General features: G+C 42.1%; 1 protein-coding gene across 4 annotated transcripts in view; it reads left to right on the top strand.

Annotated features, from left to right (window-relative positions):
• The first annotated feature begins 549 nt into the window (after nucleotides 1–549).
• Nucleotides 550–21,367, top strand: part of LOC121177933 — a 40,952-nt gene continuing 20,134 nt past the window's right edge. The window contains exons 1-3 of one of the 4 annotated variants that reach the window (XM_041032375.1): nucleotides 1,814–2,055; nucleotides 2,321–3,290; nucleotides 3,520–3,662. In XM_041032375.1, the coding sequence (XP_040888309.1) occupies nucleotides 3,136–3,290; nucleotides 3,520–3,662 (298 nt within the window). In that variant the 5' untranslated portion in view covers nucleotides 1,814–2,055; nucleotides 2,321–3,135. Of the gene's footprint in view, nucleotides 1,044–1,308; nucleotides 1,416–1,813; nucleotides 2,056–2,284; nucleotides 3,291–3,519; nucleotides 3,663–21,367 lie in introns of those variants that run through there. The other 3 variants (XM_041032376.1, XM_041032377.1, XM_041032378.1) reach the window with 3 other exon arrangements.

The following is a 21,367-nucleotide window of genomic DNA, read 5'->3' as shown; positions in this document are numbered from 1 at the left end:
TCCCCGAGGACATGGATTCGTCGCAATTGACGTAGGTTCGCTGCCAGCTTACGGCTAACGGCTAGCTTTCAGGCTCTCGCTCGGAGCCACTTATCCCCAAATTCGCCCCCAAATCCCGCTCACTTTAACCTCCTTCCTCCTCGCTCATTAAATTATGCGTGACAGGAAAACGTTTCGCTGCTTTTGCTAAAGATCAAAGCCTTGTAGTGAATTCGGTCCGTGTTTGGCGACTCCTAATCTTAAACGATCCCTCATTTTAGCGTTGTGAATAGAAACTCGGTGTGCTCGTTCTCCAGGATGACTGCTCACTCAACGCCTTTAAAGAGAAGAAATGTAGATCGAGGATTCGGCCTGGAGCTGATCCAAATCAGCGGAGACAACAAGAAGAACTGCAGACAGCAATGCACGTTACCTATTTCTTTCATAGGTGTACAAAACGTTACTTTCACTGATTTTGTGCCATTGTAAATCATTTTCATCTTTCTTGCCCATTTTGTTTTATTGTGTGGGAGGGTTTTTTTTTCTTTGTATGTTGTCATGAATAAATTTACCGAAACGCAGTCAAATATACGGATTTTTCTTGTTGGATTCACTAGAATGTATTTTTTGAAATTATTTACTTGAGAGTCGATCGATTATTGTTGGCAGATATGGAATCAGAGTTATAACTTGTGTTTCCTGTTTTATTTTGGTAATGTTTGAGTTTCCGGTTGTTCACTGCTTTGTCCTCTCATTCCAGGTGTCTTTACTTCCCTCTCTCTCTCCTACCTAATACATGAATCTAAGGGATTCTGTCAAATGTCGCCGTCTGGCGGACATCAATGCTTACTACATGCAGAAACCGCTAGACCCTGACGTCATCACGCTGCGCTTCAGCACACGCTCCAAATGACATATTGTTTACGTTGATTTCTCTGCTCCGTTGTCCCATCAAACGTGTGTTTTTTCGCTACCAATTCCACATGGATCGCTTTGAAAATGAGCAGGACAAAGACACGTCTTATTTCCTCTGTCCCCGAGGACATGGATTCGTCGCAATTGACGTAAGTTCGCTGCCAGCTTACGGCTAACGGCTAGCTTTCAGGCTCTCGCTCGGAGCCACTTATCCCCAAATTCGCCCCCAAATCCCGCTCACTTTAACCTCTTTCCTCCTCGCTCATTAAATTATGCGTAACAGGAAAACGTCTCGCTGCTTTTGCTAAAGATCAAAGCCTTGTAGTGAATTCGGTCCGTGTTTGGCGACTCCTAATCTTAAACGATCCCTCATTTTAGCGTTGTGAATAGAAACTCGGTGTGCTCGTTCCCCAGGATGACTGCTCACTCAACGCCTTTAAAGAGAAGAAATGTAGATCGAGGATTCGGCCTGGAGCTGATCCAAACCAGCGGAGACAACAAGAAGAGCTGCAGACAGCAATGCACGTTACCTATTTCTTTCATAGGTGTACAAAACGTTACTTTCACTGATTTTGTGCCATTGTAAATCATTTTCATCTTTCTTGCCCATTTTGTTTTATTGTGTGGGAGGGTTTTTTTCTACTTTGTATGTTTTCATGAATAAATTTACCGAAACGCAGTCAAATATACGGATTTTTCTTGTTGGATTCACTAGAATGTATTTTTTGAAATTATTTTCTTGAGAGTCGATCGATTATTGTTGGCAGATATGGAATCAGATTTATAACTTGTGTTTCCTGTTTTATTTTTGGTAATGTTTGAGTTTCCGGTTGTTCACTGCTTTGTCCTCTCATTCCAGGTGTCTTTACTTCCCTCTCTCTCCTACCTAATACATGAATCTAACGGATACTGTCAAATGTCGCCGTCTGGCGGACATCAATGCTTACTACATGCAGAAACCGCTAGACCCTGACGTCATCACGCTGCGCTTCAGCACACGCTCCAAATGACATATTGTTTACGTTGAGTTCTCTGCTCCGTTGTCCCATCAAACGTGTGTTTTTTCGCCACCAATTCCACATGGATCGCTTTGAAAATGAGCAGGACAAAGACACGTCTTATTTCCTCTGTCCCCGAGGACATGGATTCGTCGCAATTGACGTAAGTTCGCTGCCAGCTTACGGCTAACGGCTAGCTTTCAGGCTCTCGCTCGGAGCCACTTATCCCCAAATTCGCCCCCAAATCCCGCTCACTTTAACCTCCTTCCTCCTCGCTCATTAAATTATGCGTGACAGGAAAACGTTTCGCTGCTTTTGCTAAAGATCAAAGCCTTGTAGTGAATTCGGTCCGTGTTTGGCGACTCCTAATCTTAAACGATCCCTCAGTTTAGCGTTGTGAATAGAAACTCGGTGTGCTCGTTCTCCAGGATGACTGCTCACTCAACGCCTTTAAAGAGAAGAAATGTAGATCGAGGATTCGGCCTGGAGCTGATCCAAACCAGCGGAGACAACAAGAAGAACTGCAGACAGCAATGCACGTTACCTATTTCTTTCATAGGTGTACAAAACGTTACTTTCACTGATTTTGTGCCATTGTAAATCATTTTCATCTTTCTTGCCCATTTTGTTTTATTGTGTGGGAGGGTTTTTTTCTACTTTGTATGTTTTCATGAATACATTTACCGAAACGCAGTCAAATATACGGATTTTTCTCTTCTAGCTAGCTGTACCGAACTTGGACTGATTAAACTGTATTTTTGCCACCTCTAACTCTGACTCTGCTCCTGTGCCCACTACACTACCACCTCCTGACAGTTTGGGTTTATTTTTACGGATATATCGACTCTGGCACTGCTTTACAGGATGGACAGGTTAGGGTATAAACTAAGCTTTAAGAAAAAGAATTAAAATTATAAAACGAACATTATATAATATGCCCAACAGAACATGAACAGACAGAGAGAGAGAGAAAAAGTGAACACTGAAGAGTTGATTTAGATGCAGAGCGACATGGCATCAGAGTTATAACTTGTGTTTACTGTTTTATTTTGGTAATGTTTGAGTTTCCGGTTGTTCACTGCTTTGTCCTCTCATTCCAGGTGTCTTTACTTCCCTCTCTCTCCTAATACATGAATCTAAGGGATTCTGTCAAATGTCGCCGTCTGGCGGACATCAATGCTTACTACATGCAGAAACCGCTAGACCCTGACGTCATCACGCTGCGCTTCAGCACACGCTCCAAATGACATATTGTTTACGTGGAGTTCTCTGCTCCGTTGTCCCATCAAACGTGTGTTTTTTCGCCACCAATTCCACATGGATCGCTTTGAAAATGAGCAGGACAAAGACACGTCTTATTTCCTCTGTCCCCGAGGACATGGATTCGTCGCAATTGACGTAAGTTCGCTGCCAGCTTACGGCTAACGGCTAGCTTTCAGGCTCTCGCTCGGAGCCACTTATCCCCAAATTCGCCCCCAAATCCCGCTCACTTTAACCTCTTTCCTCCTCGCTCATTAAATTATGCGTGACAGGAAAACGTTTCGCTGCTTTTGCTAAAGATCAAAGCCTTGTAGTGAATTCGGTCCGTGTTTGGCGACTCCTAATCTTAAACGATCCCTCATTTTAGCGTTGTGAATAGAAACTCGGTGTGCTCGTTCTCCAGGATGACTGCTCACTCAACGCCTTTAAAGAGAAGAAATGTAGATCGAGGATTCGGCCTGGAGCTGATCCAAATCAGCGGAGACAACAAGAAGAGCTGCAGACAGCAATGCACGTTACCTATTTCTTTCATAGGTGTACAAAACGTTACTTTCACTGATTTTGTGCCATTGTAAATCATTTTCATCTTTCTTGCCCATTTTGTTTTATTGTGTGGGAGGGTTTTTTTCTACTTTGTATGTTTTCATGAATAAATTTACGCAGTTTCTTGTTGGATTCAGTAGAATGTATTTTTTGAAATTATTTGATTTCGGTGCTTTACTTGAGAGTCGATCGATTATTGTTTTTTTCTTGAATATTCTTTGACATTTTAATACATGAATCTAACGGATTCTGCCAAATGTCGCCGTCTGGCGGACATCAATGTTTACTACATGCAATATGTCTGTGAATGTTCTCATTCATCCAGGTCATAGTTCTCTCTTTGGAAATTGAAACGAGTCTGACTAGTGCGGACTAGATAGACCGATGCATACGAACTGATGAAGCCCCTTGGATAAGAGGCGAAACGTTCTCCCAGACAAACATAAGTCCAGTTGCCTTCGATTCAGTTTCCAAAGAGTTTACTACATGCAGAAACCGCTAGACCCTGACGTCATCACGCTGCGCTTGTGTTGTTCTGTAGTGCCTGAGAGCAAAGGGAAACTGAAGTCAGATTCCTTGCTGCCTAACAAGTGAATTTCCCTGCTGTGGGATCAATAAAGTGCTATCTTATCTTATCTTATCTTATCTTATCTTATGTCAGTTACATTCTGTTGGGAAGGTTCACTTTCTGTGTCCGTGGCTTGTTGGCCCTTCTTGTCACCTATGTTTGATGTCTTTTAATGAGCTTTTATTTGTTTTGAACTCTTTATTCTGTGTGTAAAAGTCCAAATAAACTCTGTTGTGTTGCCTCTTTTGATATTTCTTTACTGGGAAGGCCACAGGTGACACACACCTTTGAAAGAAATTCACTGTGGCCCGTTTGAAGCAGGGAACTTTTGGTAAACTTCATATTGTAACATGGTTATAATGACCATGTTGGAAGACAATTGACAGCAGATTCACTGGTTGACTTTCTTTGCTTTTGAACACACCTTATATGACATATATAGTTTGCATGATCCAGATTCAGACTGACCCATTGCACTATTGGTATTTATGGAAACAATAGTTGTTCTGTTGGTTGTGTTGTTGTTCTGTAGTGCCTGAGAGCAAAGGGAAACCGAAGTCAGACTCCTTGTGTGTCTGCATAAATCTGGTCAGTAAAACTGATTCTGATTGAAGTCTTTAATGCATAAAACCATGGAGTCAGACTGAAAGTGAACCTCTGGCAATTTGTGATCATTTCAAACACCTGTTCTGTGTTGGACGTTACTGCTGCTTTATGAGGGCAGTCACCGCAGGTCCCTCCTACCATTTAACCCACTAGTCCCGTCCAATCAGAGTCCAGTTTGAGCCGCGCCAAAAATCAGTCGCACCTGTTGCCCATGCGCTAATCAAACCCATGTGACCGGGGAGGAGAGGGCTCAGCCAATAGCAGGGCAGAATTTGATTTTTCGCAGGTGCGGGGAGACGCTGGTTTTAGTCTTCTGTGGAATACGGGATGCCTCTGTAACGTTGTGCTTTGTCTGGTAAGTGGATCGAACTGAACTCGTTACCTGTGGACAGAGGAAGCCTGTGTGTTCATGTTTAACGGGTTATTTGTGATTGTACTCTCTGGTTTACAGTGAGAGCTGTGGCTGAGAGCAGAGAGACGATTCAGGCCGAGTGGAGCTGGAACTTCGGCGTGAGGCCGAGACAGGTGTGTCCGGAGTAATCCAGAGGAAAATGGCCGACGTGGAGGCCAGGTAAGGCCCACGCGGAACGTTTAAAATGCAGAGCTTGAGTTGATCTGTGACCACAGGCTAACATGTTTGATTATGTGTCGGGTTTCTGCAGGACGGACGAAGGATCCAGCGGAGCAGCCGAGACCATTTGGGAGAAAGCACCGCGCTTGGCTTCGCTCATCGGCTCTACGTGTGTGTGTGTGTGTGTGTGAGATCTGAGTGTTGGAGGTGCAGGCTTGTGTCTTTAGCTCGGTTGAGATGGACTTTGTAACCAGTGTAGCCGCTTTGGAGTTTGGGACTGGCCAAGTGTTGGCAGGGCTTAGTTGTGGATGGATTCAGTGAGTAGAAGGCACTCGGGCCTGCTTAGATTTGGAGCGCGCGTTTGCTATTGCTGGGCCGTTGCGTCGGTGTTGTCGGTCTGTGGAAGCATATATGCAGTTGTGATCCGGACACAGCTGTGCATGTATGTGGAAGCCTGTGGGCAGATGGTGTTGGCAGCATGGGTTGAGTTGCGTGTCGTGTTGTCAGGCTTGATTGTGGGTAGTTGTCGGTGTGGATGACCCCGGGGTCGGTTTAGGGTGTGTGTTCAGCAGTGTGGATGAGGCCATGGCCAGTGAGGACCCTGAGCTGCACCTTGAAGTGTTGCTGAATGTGTAAAATTCCAGGTTTAATATCCAAAGCCTGTGTGTGTGTGTGTGTGTCTTCTCTGCAGGAAGGATGAGCTGCTCCAGAGAAACATCAGAGGGTAAGAGAAAGCATGTAAGTCAACATTGCTCAGTGTTTCTACATTTAAACATGTGTTTGTCTGTGTGTGTTTAGCAGGTAGCTGCATCTGGCTGAGTGGGACTCCAGCTTGGATGAGGCCATGGCCAGTGTGGAGCTCAGGTACGCCCCCTGCTGCATGTGGAAGTGTTGGAAGATGTTTTAACTTCCAGTGTTTGACTTGCCTAGCACCTATGGCTAATGTTGAGTGTGTTTCTTTGTGTGTTGTGCAGGATGGAGGAGCTGCTGATCCAGAGAACCATGAGGATGCATGTTGGCCAATACTGCTCAGTGTTTCTACACTGAAGGATTCAGAGTGGAAGACCTGGGGAGAAGAACCTCAAGCACTCATTAATCACAGTGGTCACGTGACTGTAGGCCTGCTGAAGCAGGGATGGAACCACTGTCTCAACGCTTCAGCTTCAAAAGATGGACACTGCGTCCAGCATAACATCAGTAGCCGTGCAGGATGGAGGAGCTGATCAAGAGGACCATGAGAAGATGCATCTTAACCAATAATGCTCAATGTTTCTGCATTGAAGGACTCAGTTGTATCTTGCTGTTGTTTGCTGTGTTTGTTTTTTTTTTGTTTTTTTTGTGTGTTCCTTTGTGTTCAGCAGGTGCCTGCATCTGGCTGAGTGGGTCTCCAGCTTGGATGAGGCTGTGGCTAATGTGGAGCTCAGGTAGCCCTGTTGTACAATCTTAAAAAACAAAAAGTTTTTTAAAATAAATTAGTATCCAAAGTTGTTTTGTTTTTTTCCCCTTTAATTAGCTGCAGGAGGGTGGAGCTGATCCAGAGGATCCTTTGAGACCAGGTGTGTGAATACCACATTGTGCAGTGTTTCTACCCATATGCATGCATCCATGTCTGAGTGTGAGAATGTGTCTATTAAAATCAGAAGGCAGTGTCTGCTTTTGTCTTTAATGCACTTTAGATGGGGCTTAGTTCAGTTCTGGGGGGTGGGGGGGCTCAGGTTAGGCCCCTGCTGCAGCTGGAAGTGAAGCAAAATATTACAAGTTCAAGGACTGAATTGATTAGTATCCAAAACCAATGTGTTTGTTTTTCAGCAGGAGGGAGGAGCTGAGTGAGAGGACGGTTTGAGACCAGGTGAGCAAGAGCCACATTGTAGTCTTTCTACACTTATACATGCACTAATTTTATACTGTGTGTGTGTGTGTGAGAGAGAGAGAGAGAGAGAGAGAGAGAGAGAGAGAGAGAGAGAGAGAGAGAGAGAGAGAGAGAGAGAGAGAGAGTTTTAGGTGTATGTGGGGTGGAGCCAGTGAAGATGCTGATGGTGAGGATAGAGCGCCATCCTGTGGGAGTGAGGGACACACTGCAACTGTTGGTGTGTTGTCAGAGATCTTTGTGGTAAGTGGATTAAAAAAAATATCAAGGGCTGTTTCAAAGGTGCTTTGTGTGTTGATGCTTCCTGTTTGTGTTTCTCTTGCAGGATGGCAGAGCTTATTTGGAGAGACCATGAGAGACCAGGTGACCAGGTTGCCTGTTGGTTAACATTTAGTGTTTCTACACATATGCATGCATTCATTTCTTTCTGTGTGTGTGTGTGTGTCTGTGTCTGTGTGTGTCTGAGTGTGTCTGAGTGTGTCTGTGTCTGTGTCTGTGTCTGAGTGTCTGAGTGTTGGTACTGCAGGCTCATCTACAGCTCAGTTTAAATGGGCTTTGTTCTGTATCCAGGTGCATTGGAGTTTGGGTCTGGCTGAGTATGGTCAGGGTTTAGTTGTGGATGGATTCAGTGTGTGTGAAGAGCATTGAGGTCGGTGTAGGTTTACAGTGTTTGTGTCAGTGTCGTCTGTAGGTGGAAGCATATATGCAGTTGTGATCCGGACACAACTGTGTATATGTGGAAGCCTATGGGCAGATAGTGTTGGAAGTGTGTAGCTGAGTGTTGTCAGGCTTAGTTGTGGTTATTTGTCAGTGTAGGTTTAGTGTGTGTGTTAGATGTAGTTGGCTCTTGATGTAGAGGCTGTCAGTAGTTGTGTATTGTTGATGGAGCTGTGTGGCTCGGTGGTTAGGTGCTGTACTTGGGCCTGTGGGTGTGAGTCTGTGTGTGGCTGTGTTTAACAGGTTGATGAAGATTGGCATGAAGGTCGTGGAGGAGGTCACAGTCAAAGTGGAGCTCAGGTACGCCCCCTGCTGCATGTGTTTAAAAATTCAAGGTTAAACTTTCTTTCTTCCTGTGGCTCATGTTTAGTTTTTTTGTGCATTGTGCAGGATGGAGCAGCTGATCCAGAGGACTGTGAGAGACAAGGTGAGAGCAAACATGTTGGTCAACATCACTCAGTCTTGTGGGGTTTTTTTTTTTTGTTTGTTTTTAAACATTTCAGGGTTCATTTTTGTCTCACTGTCTCTGTTTCTGTGTTCAATTCAGGAAGTGTTGGATCAGAGGCAGTTGGTGTGTGTCCTGGGCCATGAAGAGGAAGAATTGTAAAGAGCTTTGTCTCCTGTTGGGGTTGTGGAGGGTGTGTTTGCAAATAAATGCTTGATTTATACCCAGTGGCACATGTCTGTTTGTTGTCTGTGCTTATTTTGTGCTGTACAAACTGATTTCTAGGCTGCATGGAGTTTGGAGAATGTTCCATGTTTAAACTTAGTGACTGGCTCCACACTTTAACATTTCAACCTTAGGTTTAGGACTTTTAGTTAATTCTTTAAGTGGTTAGAGTCATCTGTGAGGACTGTCAGAGTGTAAATGTAGTTGAAAATTTTTAGACAACTAGTTAATATGTAATTGAAACAGCACAGGCTGTGCTCTGTGGATGACAGAGTCTTAGGCTTTAAACTGGGAGGTGTTAGATGCACCACTTAGACTTGATAGTTTTAAAAACACTGTTCTTTTTCTATTGGTTTAAACAGACCAAACCTATGTTAGAGAGCTGAATGCTTTGGCTGCTGACCTGTGGTGTCTGGGTGCCATAGTGTAAGAGTTTAAACTGTGAGCTGTTGGATGCAATAGTAAGATTTCTGGGTAACTGTTCGGCTGTACCTCTCTGACTTTAGACATGAATCAGTAGATGTGTGTGTAATAGTTGGCTTTATATGTCAGACTTGTTTGGTATGAGCACATGTATGATAGAGTTTGGCACTGTGACTTTTAGACTGTGGTGTGTGGACGCCAGGCTGAGTTTAAACCCAGATGTGACAAATGTTCAGTGTTTTGACACATATGCATTAATGTCTCTTTCTTTCCAGCTGCATGTGGATGAGGCCATATCCAGGGTGGAGCTCAGGTACGCCCCCTGCTGTATGTGGAAGTGTAGCAGAATGTTTAAAATAGGTCTGACTGTTTGTACCTGTATCTGATGTAGAGTGTGTTTGTCCTGTACAGGATGGAGGAGCTGATCCAGAGGACCACAAGAAATAAGGTGAGAGCAAACATGTTGGTCAACATGGCTCAGTCTTTTGTTGTTTTGTTCTTCTTTTTTTTTTTCTTTTTTTTTTCTTTTTTTTATTTAACATTTCAGGGTTCATTTGTGTCTCCCTGTCTCCATTTCTGTGTTCAATTCAGGAAGCGTTGGGTCAGAGGCAGTTGGTGTGTGTCCTGGGCCATGAAGAGGAAGAGTTGAAGCAGAAGGGTGTTTGCAAATTAAAGGCTTGGTTTGTACCTAGTGGCAGCTGTCTGCTTGTTGGCTGTGCTTATTTTGCAATGCACCAACTGATTTCAAGGCTGCACAGAGACTGTGCCGCGTTTAATCTTGGTGACTGGCCCCACACTTTAGGTTAACATTTCAACCTTAGGTATAGGACTTTCCTTTGTTTACAGCCATCTGTGAGGACTGCCAGAGAGTAAATGTAGTTGTAATGGTTTGAGTTTTGGCTCAATTTTGAGACAAATAGTTTTAAACTGGGAGGTGTTTGATGCACCACTTAGACTTGATAGAATTTTAAGAACTCTGTTTTTTTTTTTTGGTTTTTTTTTTTCAACAGATCCTAACAAACCTATGTTAGAGAGTTTTATTCTTCCTGTCGACTTGATAGTCAAAGTGCGATGATTTTTGTTGTTGTTGCTGCAATAAAGTGGATTTGTGTCTGTGTTGTCTTTTTTGACATGTGGGAAATGGAAAAAAGATGACTTGGGTAGCCATGATACAGGTCTACATGTACAAAGTGTGTCACACTTTACAGGTTTTTGTTGTTGTTGCAATAAAGTGGATTTGTGTCTGCGTTGTCTTTTTTTTTGTCTTAAGTTTGACATGTAGCAAATAGGTGAAATAGAAAAAAAAATGACTTGGGTAACCATGATACAGGTCTACATGTACAAAGTGTGTCACACTTTACAAGTTTTATTTGTTGTTGCAATAAAGTGGATTTGTGTCTGCGTTGTCTTTTTTGTCTTAAACTTGACATGTAGCAAATAGGGGAAACAGGTCTACATGTGCAAAGTGTGTCACACTTTACAACTCAAACTCTTACAAAGTGCCACTCTACGTAACACTCATTTGGTATTGTGTGGCACTGAGTGGGCCCATGTATGCAACTGCACATCAACAGTGTAGTGGACTTTCATGATGGAAGCTTTCCTCTGTTTGAATGAGTGATAAGCTGTTTTGAATGAATTCATCTTGTAGCAGAGCCTGTGGTTAAAACATTCTGCCAAACTCACAGATCCAGGGAAGCGCCTACCGTGCTCCACTTTGACCGTGACCTCCTCCATGACTCAGTCCTACCGGCCCGTTATCAATGAACTATTTTCATTTTCTATTTATAAGCAATGAAGATATGTAGGAACTTATGCAGGGACAATAGAGAAGAAATCAAATAATCTTGTGTGCTGCTTTCTCTGCAAATGGAACTGCTGCTTTTCTGCTAAAGATGGAAAATGCAGCACTTAAAATTAAAAAGCAAACAAAATCACATACTTAAAGAATTGAGTAAACAAACCAATTAAGTAGTAAAATATCTGAATACTGAGTTAATGGAGTAGTTAAGCCAAATGTGATGAGTAATCATATATACTTAAATACTGCTTAGAGTATTTAATTAGTTATGAGGTTAAACAAACGATTAGTAAAGTAATGTAATGGAGTAGATATGCAAAATATAATTTTAAAGAATTTTTTTTTTGCTGGTGTTTGTTACTGCTGTCGCATTCACCCACTGCGGCCCACACACACACAGGTATTGCATACATTTAACATGCATTACATACATCGTACAAGCATTACATACAGCATACATTTCATGTGGGGATCGGCTCAGGGTTGCTGGATCACGGCTTTAAAGCCACGCATGTCGGGCTGTGGCTGGTTTGAGACCGTTTCGTCTATGGTTAAATTAGTTTTACAGTTTTTGTTCTTAATTGCTTCATTTTGCCATGTATTTTTGCGACAGTTAATAATCGAGTAATCTGTTACATAAGTAATTGACTAAATTTGCAAAATGGCATCGAAAAAAAGTAATTTTTTTAAAAACTTCTTATTTATTTTATTTTTTTTTATTATTTTTTTTTTTCCCCTCTCCTTCTCTATAACCCTCACCACCCTCACCACACACACACACACACACACGTCATAGACATCACAGACATCACATACATTTAACAAGCATTACATACATTTACAAGCATTACATTTCATACACATTTCATATGGGGATCGAACCCCCGACCCTGTGATTGGGAGACAAGGCGCTCTACCAGCTGAGCTAGCCAACCACGATTTCGGCCCCGCTCTCACCGTCTTATGAGTCTCTCATGAGTGAATCTAACAACGTATTAATCGTGTTTTGGTACGCTAACGTGAAAAGCTCATAAACGACGGGCAGCGGCGTGAGCTCGGATAGCTCAGGCGTTAAGGCTGCGGGTTGGAGACCATGAGTCTGCGGGTTCGATTCTTGCTGGAAACCACCTCTATTTTTAAAACCACACATCCAGGTTGCAGATTGAAGAAGGTTCCGAATGCAGCGGCCAGTGCGACGGCCAGCGGTGGCGTACGTGGATCGCTCGCGGTTTGAAAGCCGCACCGCCCCTGTGGAAGCGGGTTCGAGACCAGGTCGTCCACTGCGTATAAACTCTTTAACAATCAAACTTTAATATTTACTAAAAGCAAGTGCAAACGAAGCAAATATTTTGGCAATTTTTTTTTGCTTTTTTAATGACTTTTTTAATGACTTTTTTAAAGATAATGACAATATAGCAAAAGACGGCATCGCAAGCGATGCCGTCTTTCGCTATATTGTCATGCAAAACGAAAAAGTCAACGTTTTTTTTTTCTTTTTTCTTTTTTTTTTTTGGAGTTTTTTTTTTTTTACGGAGTCATTAAGAATGTACGCAAAACTATACGCAGCTCGCTCCAATCGACCCAGGGAGCCAAAATACCTCGCACTGGTCCGAGCTTCGCTCGGACCACTGCTCGGTATTTTTGGCTCCCTGGGTCGATTGGAGCTCGCAACGCTGTAGCTATGCATCTATATTACTATGCAGAAAGAAATCTTTTTTTTCTTCTTTTTTTTGTTTTTTTGTCTTTTGTTCCTTTTCTTCTTTCTTTTTATCTTTTCTTTTTCTTTCTTTCTTTCTTTCTTTCTTTCTTTCTTCTGTTTTTTATTCTTTTTTTATTCTTTTTTTCTTCTTTTTTTCCCTTTTTTTAATTTTTTTTTCTCTTTTTTTTATTTTTATTTTTATTTTTATTTTTTTTCTCTTTTTTTATTTTTATTTTTTTTTCTCTTTTTTTTAAATTTTATTTTTATTTTATTTTTTTTTCTCTTTTTTTTCTCCTTTTTTTTATTTATTTATTTTATTTTATTTTATTTTTTTAAATTTAAAAAAAAATTTTTTTTTTTCTTTTATATTGTGATTAAAAAAGCAAAAAAAATTTTACCAAAATATATGCTTTGATTACGCTTGCTTTTAGTAAATAGAAATGTTTGGTTGTTAAAGAGTTTATACACAGTGGACGACCTGGTCTCGAACCCGCTTCCACAGGGGTGGTGCGGCTTTCAAACCGCGAGCGATCCACGTACGCCACCGCTGGCCGTCGCACTGGCCGCTGCATTCGGAACCTTCTTCAATCTGCAACCTGGACGTGTGGTTTTAAAAATAGAGGTGGTTTCCAGCAAGAATCGAACCCGCAGACTCATGGTCTCCAACCCGCAGCCTTAACGCCTGAGCTATCCGAGCTCACGCCGCTGCCCGTCGTTTACGAGCTTTTAACGTTAGCGTACCAAAACACGATTACTACGTTGTTAGATTCACTCAGGAGAGACTCATAAGACGGTGAGAGCGGGGCCGAAATCGTGGTTGGCTAGCTCAGCTGGTAGAGCGCCTTGTCTCCCAATCACAGGGTCGGGGGTTCGATCCCCATGTGAAACGTGTATGAAATGCAATGCTTGTCAAATGTATGTAATGCTTGCTAAATGTATGTGATTTGTATGTCTGTGAATGCCTGTGAATTGTGTGTGTGTGTGTGTGCGTGTCTGTGGGGGGGGTATACAGAAGAAAAAGGAGCGGGGAAAAAAAAAAAAATAAAAAAAAAGTGTTTTTTTTCCCAAAAACTACTTTTTTCGACGCCATTTTGCGAATTTAGTCAGTTACTTATGTAACAGATTACTCTGTTCAGTTTTTAACTGTCGCTCATATAACGTTCAGCGCGAAGACGGAAGCGTGGTTGGATAGCTCAGTTGGTAGAGCGCGTTGTTTCCCAACCACAAGGTCGGGAGTTCGATCCCAACATGAAACGTGTATAAAATGTAATGCTTGTCAAATGTATGTAATGCTTGTCCAATGTATGTAATACGTGTGTGTGTGTGTGTGTCTGTGGGGGGGATTTCCAGTGGTCGAACGCGAGTTACAAATAACGCCAAAAAAGTTTTCTTTAAAATTATATTTTGCATATTTAGTCGATTATAATACTTAACTAATCGTTTATTTAACCTCATGACTGCTTCAATACTTAATATATTTGATTTACTTCTACATTACTAATCGTTTACTTTATTAAATCTCATGACTGCTTCAATACTTATATTTAATTTTCTTCTCCATTAATTAATTGTTTACTTAACCTCATGACTGCTTCAATACTTAATATATTTAATTTACTTCTCCATTACTTTACTAATCGTTTACTTTATTTAATTTCCTGACTGCTTCAATACTTAATATATTTTTTTTTACTTCTCCATTGCATTACTTACATATTCATTTATTTAACCTCATGACTGCTTCAATACTTAATATATATTTTTTTACTTCTCCATTGCATTACTTATTCATTTATTTAACCTCATGACTGCTTTAATACTTAATATATATTTTTACTTCTCCATTGCATTACTTAATCATATTTAACCTCATGACTGCTTCAATACTTAATATATATTTTTTTACTTCTCCATTGCATTACTTAAATAATCATTTATTTCACCTCATGACTGCTTCAATACTTAATATATATATTTTTTACTTCTCCATTGCATTACTTAAATCATTTATTTCACCTCATGACTGCTTCAATACTTAATATATTTTTTTTTTACTTCTCCATTACTTTACTCACTCAAACACTTCAATTAGCCCATTACTTGTTCTTTGATCGCATTTGGCTTAACTACTCCATTACCATAGTATTCAGATATTTTACTACTTGATTGGTTTGTTTACTCAATTCTTTAGGTATGTGATTACTTCAATAATCAATGACTTTGTTCTTCTCATTCATTCATTGATAACGGGCCGGTAGAACTGAGTCATGGAGGTGGTCACGGTCAAAGTGGAGCACGGTAGGCGCTTCCCTGCATCTGTGAGTTTGGCAGAATGTTTTAACCACAGGCTCTGCAACAAGATGAATCAATTCAAAACACCATATGACTCATTCAAACAGAGGAAAGCTTCCATCATGAAAGTCCACTACACTGTTGATGTGCAGTTGCATACATGGGCCCACTCAGTGCCACACAATACCAAATGAGTGTTACGCAGAGTGGCACTTTGTAAGAGTTTGAGTTGTAAAGTGTGACACACTTTGCACATGTAGACCTGTTTCCCCTATTTGCTACATGTTAAGCTTAAGACAAAAAAGACAACAGACACAAATCCACTTTATTGCAACAACAACAAAAACCTGTAAAGTGTGACACACTTTGAACATGTAGACCTGTATCATGGCTACCCAAGTCATTTTTTTTTCTATTTCCCCTATTTGCTACATGTCAAACTTAAGACAAAAAAGACAACAGACACAAATCCACTTTATTGCAGCAACAACAACAAAAATCATCGCACTTTGACTATCAAGTCGACAGGAAGAATAAAACTCTCTAACATAGGTTTGGTCTGTTTAAATCAACAACAACAAAAAAAAAACAGAGTTCCTATAATTCTATCAAGTCTAAGTGGTGCATCAAACACCTCCCAGTTTAAAACTATTTGTCTCAAAATTGAGCCAAAACTCAAACCATTACAACTACATTTACTCTCTGGCAGTCCTCACAGATGGCTGTAAACAAAGGAAAGTCCTATACCTAAGGTTGAAATGTTAACCTAAAGTGTGGAGCCAGTCACCAAGATTAAACGCGGCACAGTCTCTGTGCAGTGTGGTGGAAAAATACTTTCCTCCTGATGAGAAGTGAAATAGAATTCTTTAGACAGAGTAATCAATTTCTGCAAAAAGGACAGAGCTCACGCAGCATGTCATGCTACAGAGGTCTGACCCCAGGTTACAAGTTACAAGAGTACTTATGCCTGTTTCTCACATACCAGGATGGCAAGGAGGGCAGGGAGACAAAATAATCTGAAGGTCAAAAAATAGAGATAAGTTGTGCTCGGAGGCACCGGAGACATAATAGGTGTCTTCACAAAGTACAGTAAACAAAGTACATTAGGCCACTACAGGTCATGTTATATGTACTTCACCCAGAATTGAATATACGAGTTCATGAGAATATAATATGCTTGATAAAAGAATATATGGTTATATGATAAATTGACATTACAATTCCCCCTTTGGCCATAAAATGGCCACACTAAAGTATATACAAATTTATCATATCATCAGTGACTACATTCCTTTAGGTTTAAGTAGACACATGATTAGCTGATAAATGTTAAAATATGCATTTAGCTGTTTTTGTAGGACACAGATGTCCTTAGGTTGATAGCAAGCTAGGAAAAAAGTACAAACACTCAAAACATCAACATCAATATCAATATCATCATCATCATCATCATCATCATCATCATCATCATCATCATCACCATCATCATCATCATCATCATCATCATCATCATCATCATCATCATCATCATCATCATCATCATCATCATCATGAGTCTCAGAGGCCATCTGGTGTGTGACTGACCTATCAATAGACCTTACACTGTTGCTCTTGTTGGTGACACAGAGCTTTACTCTGTAGTCACTTGGTTGGAGCTTGGCACGCTACTGTTGGAGGAGGGCGCTCTTTCACCCCTCACTCTTATATTGCAGACGGTTCCAACGCAGCTGAAGGTTAGGGGCAGCGCACAGCGTGCACCCCAGTTGTCTTCCTCAACGTCTAGATGAATCTTTTTTTCCCTAGACCATTATTCTGGGTCTAGAAAATTTATGTCGTCTCCTTTGCTTTGATTCTCTGGTGGCTGGTTGTCGGCCTTTGGTTCAGGAACCCGTTTGCAGTGGCTGGCATGTACCCATGTGGCCTTCTCCGCAACCTTTACAGCTGTTTCCGTGGTCAGCAGAACCTGGAACGGGCCCTGGAATCGCCTTTGTTTCCAGTGACGGCGACTGTGATCTTTGATGAGAACCCAATCTCCAGGCTGTAAGTTGTGGAGGACTGCTGTGGCTGCAGATGGCAGGGCACATTTCACCTTTGAATGTAATGCTGATAAAGTTGTAGACAAATTGGCACAGTATCTCAACATAGCATCATCACATGCACCTGTGGTAAGGGGAGGATGCCTAACTGGACCTACACCTGTCTGAGGGGGTCTACCAAACAAGATTTCAAATGGACTCAAGCCATATTTGTTTCTTATTTGCGTGCGCATGTGGAAAAGCACCAGTGGAAGGGCTTTAACCCACGAAAGACCAGTTTCATCACAACATTTAGCAAGTTTTGCTTTAATGGTGCCATTTTCTCTTTCAACAGCACCTGCACTCTGTGGATGATATGAACAATGATGACGTATGTCAAACCCAAGATAGTCTGACACTTCTTTCAGGGCTTGGTTGACAAAACCTGGTCCATTGTCACTGCTGATGACTGAAGGAATTCCCCACCTAGGAATGATTTCAGTTAGCAGTGCTTTAGCCACAGCTCCAGCATCCTGTTTGGAAGAGGGGAAAACTTCAACCCATTTGCTGAACATGTCAACAATTACAAGACAGTATCTTTTCCCTTCACTTGGTGTTAGTTCAATGAAATCCATCATTAAATGTTCGAAAGGTTTGTCAGGAGGTGGATGACCAGCAGGTGGCATATGAATAGCCCCTGATGCATTGTTGGCTGCACAAATTATGCATTTCCTGCAAAAGTCCTGTGCAAAAGTTGAAAAACCACGTGTGTACCATGATGAATTAACAGCAGCACACATTCCCCCTTTGCCCACGTGGTCTCTCCCATGGGACAGTTTTGCATAACAGTGGAAAAGAGCACGTGGCAAACAAGGTTTGTTATCTGGACCCATCCACACTGAGTCTTTAAATGAGGCACCTGATTTTGACCACATGGTGCGCTCTTGAGGAGTGGAAAGAGACTGCAGAACAGAAACATCAGCAGGTGAACAAGTGTCAGGAGTGTTAGACAACATCAAACAGTTAACCGTGAAAGGTGAACCAGACAATGCAGCCGCTTTAGCCGCTGCGTCTGCTGCAGCATTTCCTGTAGAAATAGAGTCAGAACTGTTAGTGTGAGCTTCACATTTGATCACAGAGATGGATGCTGGAAGGAGGATTGCATCTAGCAATGCAGACACAAGTTTATGGTGTGAGATGGGCTTGCCAGAAGATGTAAGAAATCCTCTGTGTCGCCAGAGGGCCCCAAAATCATGCACCACTCCAAACGCATAACGCGAGTCTGTGTAAATATTCACAGTTTTACCTGAAGCCAGTTTACAGGCTTCAGTCAGAGCTACAAGTTCTGCAGCTTGTGCTGAAAAGTGTGATGGCAGTTTGCCACTGAGCAAAATGTCATGTGGTGTCACTATTGCAAAACCCACTCGAGCCGCACCTGTGTCCACGTTGCGGGACGCCGAACCATCCACAAACAGCTCCATGTCTGCATTTGGTATGGGCTGAGTGGAAAGATCTGGTCTGGGTGTGCAAACTTCATCAAGAATCTGAAGACAGTCCTGTGCTTCTCCATCTGCTGCAGTTGGGAGAAGAGTTGCTGGATTAAGTACACTGCATCTTTTAACAGTAATGTTAGGCATATCAAGCAAAGTAGTGTGATATCTTAACCAGCGCTGTGCAGAGAGATGAGAGGTCTTCTGTGTGTGCAGAATGTGAGCAACAGCATGAGGAACCATGAGTGTCAAACCTCCATAGCCTACAATATCACGTGATGCAACCACAGCCTTCTCTGCTGCAGCTACAGCACGCAGACAAAGAGGGAGACCAGCAGCAACAGCATCAAGCTTGGTGGAAAAATAAGCTACAGGTCTCAGTCTACCCCCATGTTCCTGTGTCAAAACAGAGGTCATGTATCCGTCCTTCTGGTCAACAAACTGAGTAAAAGGAAGGTCAGGGTTTGGCAGTCCCAGTGTGGGAGCAGCCTGCAAAGAAGCCTTTAAGTCAGTGAAGGCTTTGTCAGTTTGGTCAGTCCAAGTCAGTTTGTCATGTGCACAAAGATTGTTACCATGAATCATGGAAGAGAGGTGCCTCTCTCTCTGAATAATTTGGTATCCACTGTCTGCAATATGACGTCATGCCTAAGAAACTCATCATTTGCTTTTTGGTGATTGGTTTTGGTACAGATTGAACTGCTTCAATACGTTTGGGAGAGAGAGATTTGCCCTCTGCTGTGATCACATGTCCCAAATATGTAACACAAGTCTGAACAAACTGCAGTTTTGACAAGCTAGCTTTATGGCCATTGTTTGCTAGATGTTTTAGCAATGCTATTGTATCTGTTTTACATGCTTCCTGTGATGGACTACAAATCATCAAATCATCAACATACTGTAACAAGACAGAACCTAGAGGCAAATGGAGGCTCTGTAAGTTGTCACGCAGTGCACTGTGGAATACTCCAGGACTTTCTGAATATCCCTGTGGACAGCGAGTCCAAGTGTAGCCCTTACCATCAAAAGAAAACGCAAACCAGAATTGACTGTCTGGATGAACAGGAACAGAGAAAAAGCATTTGTAAGATCAATGACAGAAAAATGAGTGGCATTAGGTGGAATTAATGACAAAATTGTATGTGGATTTGAAACTTGGGGCGCCCGCGGATGTATTGCAGCATTTACTGCTTGCAAATCTTGTACAAATCGCCACTCAGTGGGTTGATCTGCGTCTCTGATTTTCTTAACCGAAAAAATTGGTGTTCTGACAGGGGAGTCATCGCATGGAACTATAACTCCAGCCTTCAAAAGTGAATCAAAAACAGGCCTGATACCATTTAGCGCTTCTGGTTTCAATGGATATTGTCTCATGCATGGTCTGTAATCTGATTTTGGGTGAACTACAAGAGGTGTGGCTCCCTCAATAAGCCCCACGTCATATTTGTGACGCGCCCGCAAACAGGGTGGCACCTCAGATAGCTCAGCCATCTCAACTGATGTGTCGTGTAAAAGCATGCAAGGTGTGGTGTGTGTATTAGGAATCAAGCAAATCGTTCTGTCGACAAAGGCAGTAGATGTAAGTTTTGTTTTATATACATCACCCCTTTCGCTGTACAGTGTTCTGGGATCCCCTTTCGTGGGCCTGAAATCAGAGAGGGTCTGTTGTCTGTGAAGCCATGGTCCCATTTCCTGCCATGTCCAGTGGGCAGGTTTTGCCAGTGACACGTGTGGAGACACACCATCAAACAGTTCATCTTGTGAATGAGAGAGAGATACAGAGACAGCAGCAGCCTTCTTTGTCCAATAAATACATGTCATATTCAATTTCTCCACTTCAAGTGGCTTTCTGTTCCAAACTTTCTCAAACCTTTCATCTGACCCTTCTGAAACATGTGCTGTGCAGTGTAGTGAATCAGGTGACATGTAATCAGTTGCGTCTGTGCAATGTGTGTGTGCAAATGAAGTGAGTTGTGATGAGACTGAACCTACACCCGACAGCAGAAACCACTCATAAACATACAGCAGAGAGTCTGGGCTGTATTTAACCATTTGTGTAATTTGAGGCGCTTTTGTGACCTTTATGCCATCGGGATTTGAAGTTAGGATTATGCCAAAATGACACATAAGATCCCTGCCCATTAAATTAACTGGACAGTGATCTGACAGCAAAAATGAATGTTTAACAGTGGAATCATCTAACGTACATGATAATGGCTTGGTGTAGGGCTCCATCATGGGAATTCCCCCTGCTCCCACAGTCATGCACATTCTACCACTTTTCTTTGGAGATTTTAGTAACGCTGTTGATTTCAAAACAGACAACGTTGCACCTGAATCCACCAGGAATGTAACTGATTGTCCAGCTATTATCAGTGTTAATTGAGGTAACTTTTTGTATCCTGGTTTATTCTCACAATACATAGTAAAAGAGAGACAGTCAGCTTTGCATGCATTAACCTTAGCTTCAATGTACTGGATAGCAAATAGTACTTTTTCATGATCATTTAAAAATTGAGACTCACCCCATTTTGTGTTGTGTTGTGTGTGTGTTGACTGGTCCGTCACTGGCGTCCGCCCCCCCGCCTCCCGCCCTCAGTCTGATGGAGGAAAAGACGGCATGTCGTTCCCCTTTTGGGCTTTGGGACAGTCTTTACGCCAGTGTCCTTGCTGGCCACACAAATAACAAACATCTGGATCATATGGTTGTCTTTGGCTGCCTGGAGCACCTCTGCCTCGTCCTCGTCCACGTCTTCTGCCATGTCCTCTGCTCCTGCCTCTGTCAGTCAGCCCTGTCATGGCTTGATACATAGTCAGCTGAGCTTCTTCCAGTTTCTTCTGACGAGCTCCTTTGTTCTTCTGCTCTTTTTCATGTAGTTGATCTTCTGCATGTTCAGCATATTGCAGTATGTCCTGTAGACATGCTGTTTTCCACGAGATGCAGGTCTTCTTTACT

This window comes from Toxotes jaculatrix, chromosome 24 (assembly GCF_017976425.1).
Source record: "Toxotes jaculatrix isolate fToxJac2 chromosome 24, fToxJac2.pri, whole genome shotgun sequence".
Classification (NCBI taxonomy): domain Eukaryota; kingdom Metazoa; phylum Chordata; class Actinopteri; family Toxotidae; genus Toxotes; species Toxotes jaculatrix.
The sequence above is the reverse complement of the archived record's forward strand: the minus strand, read 5'-3'. Positions and strand labels throughout refer to the sequence as shown.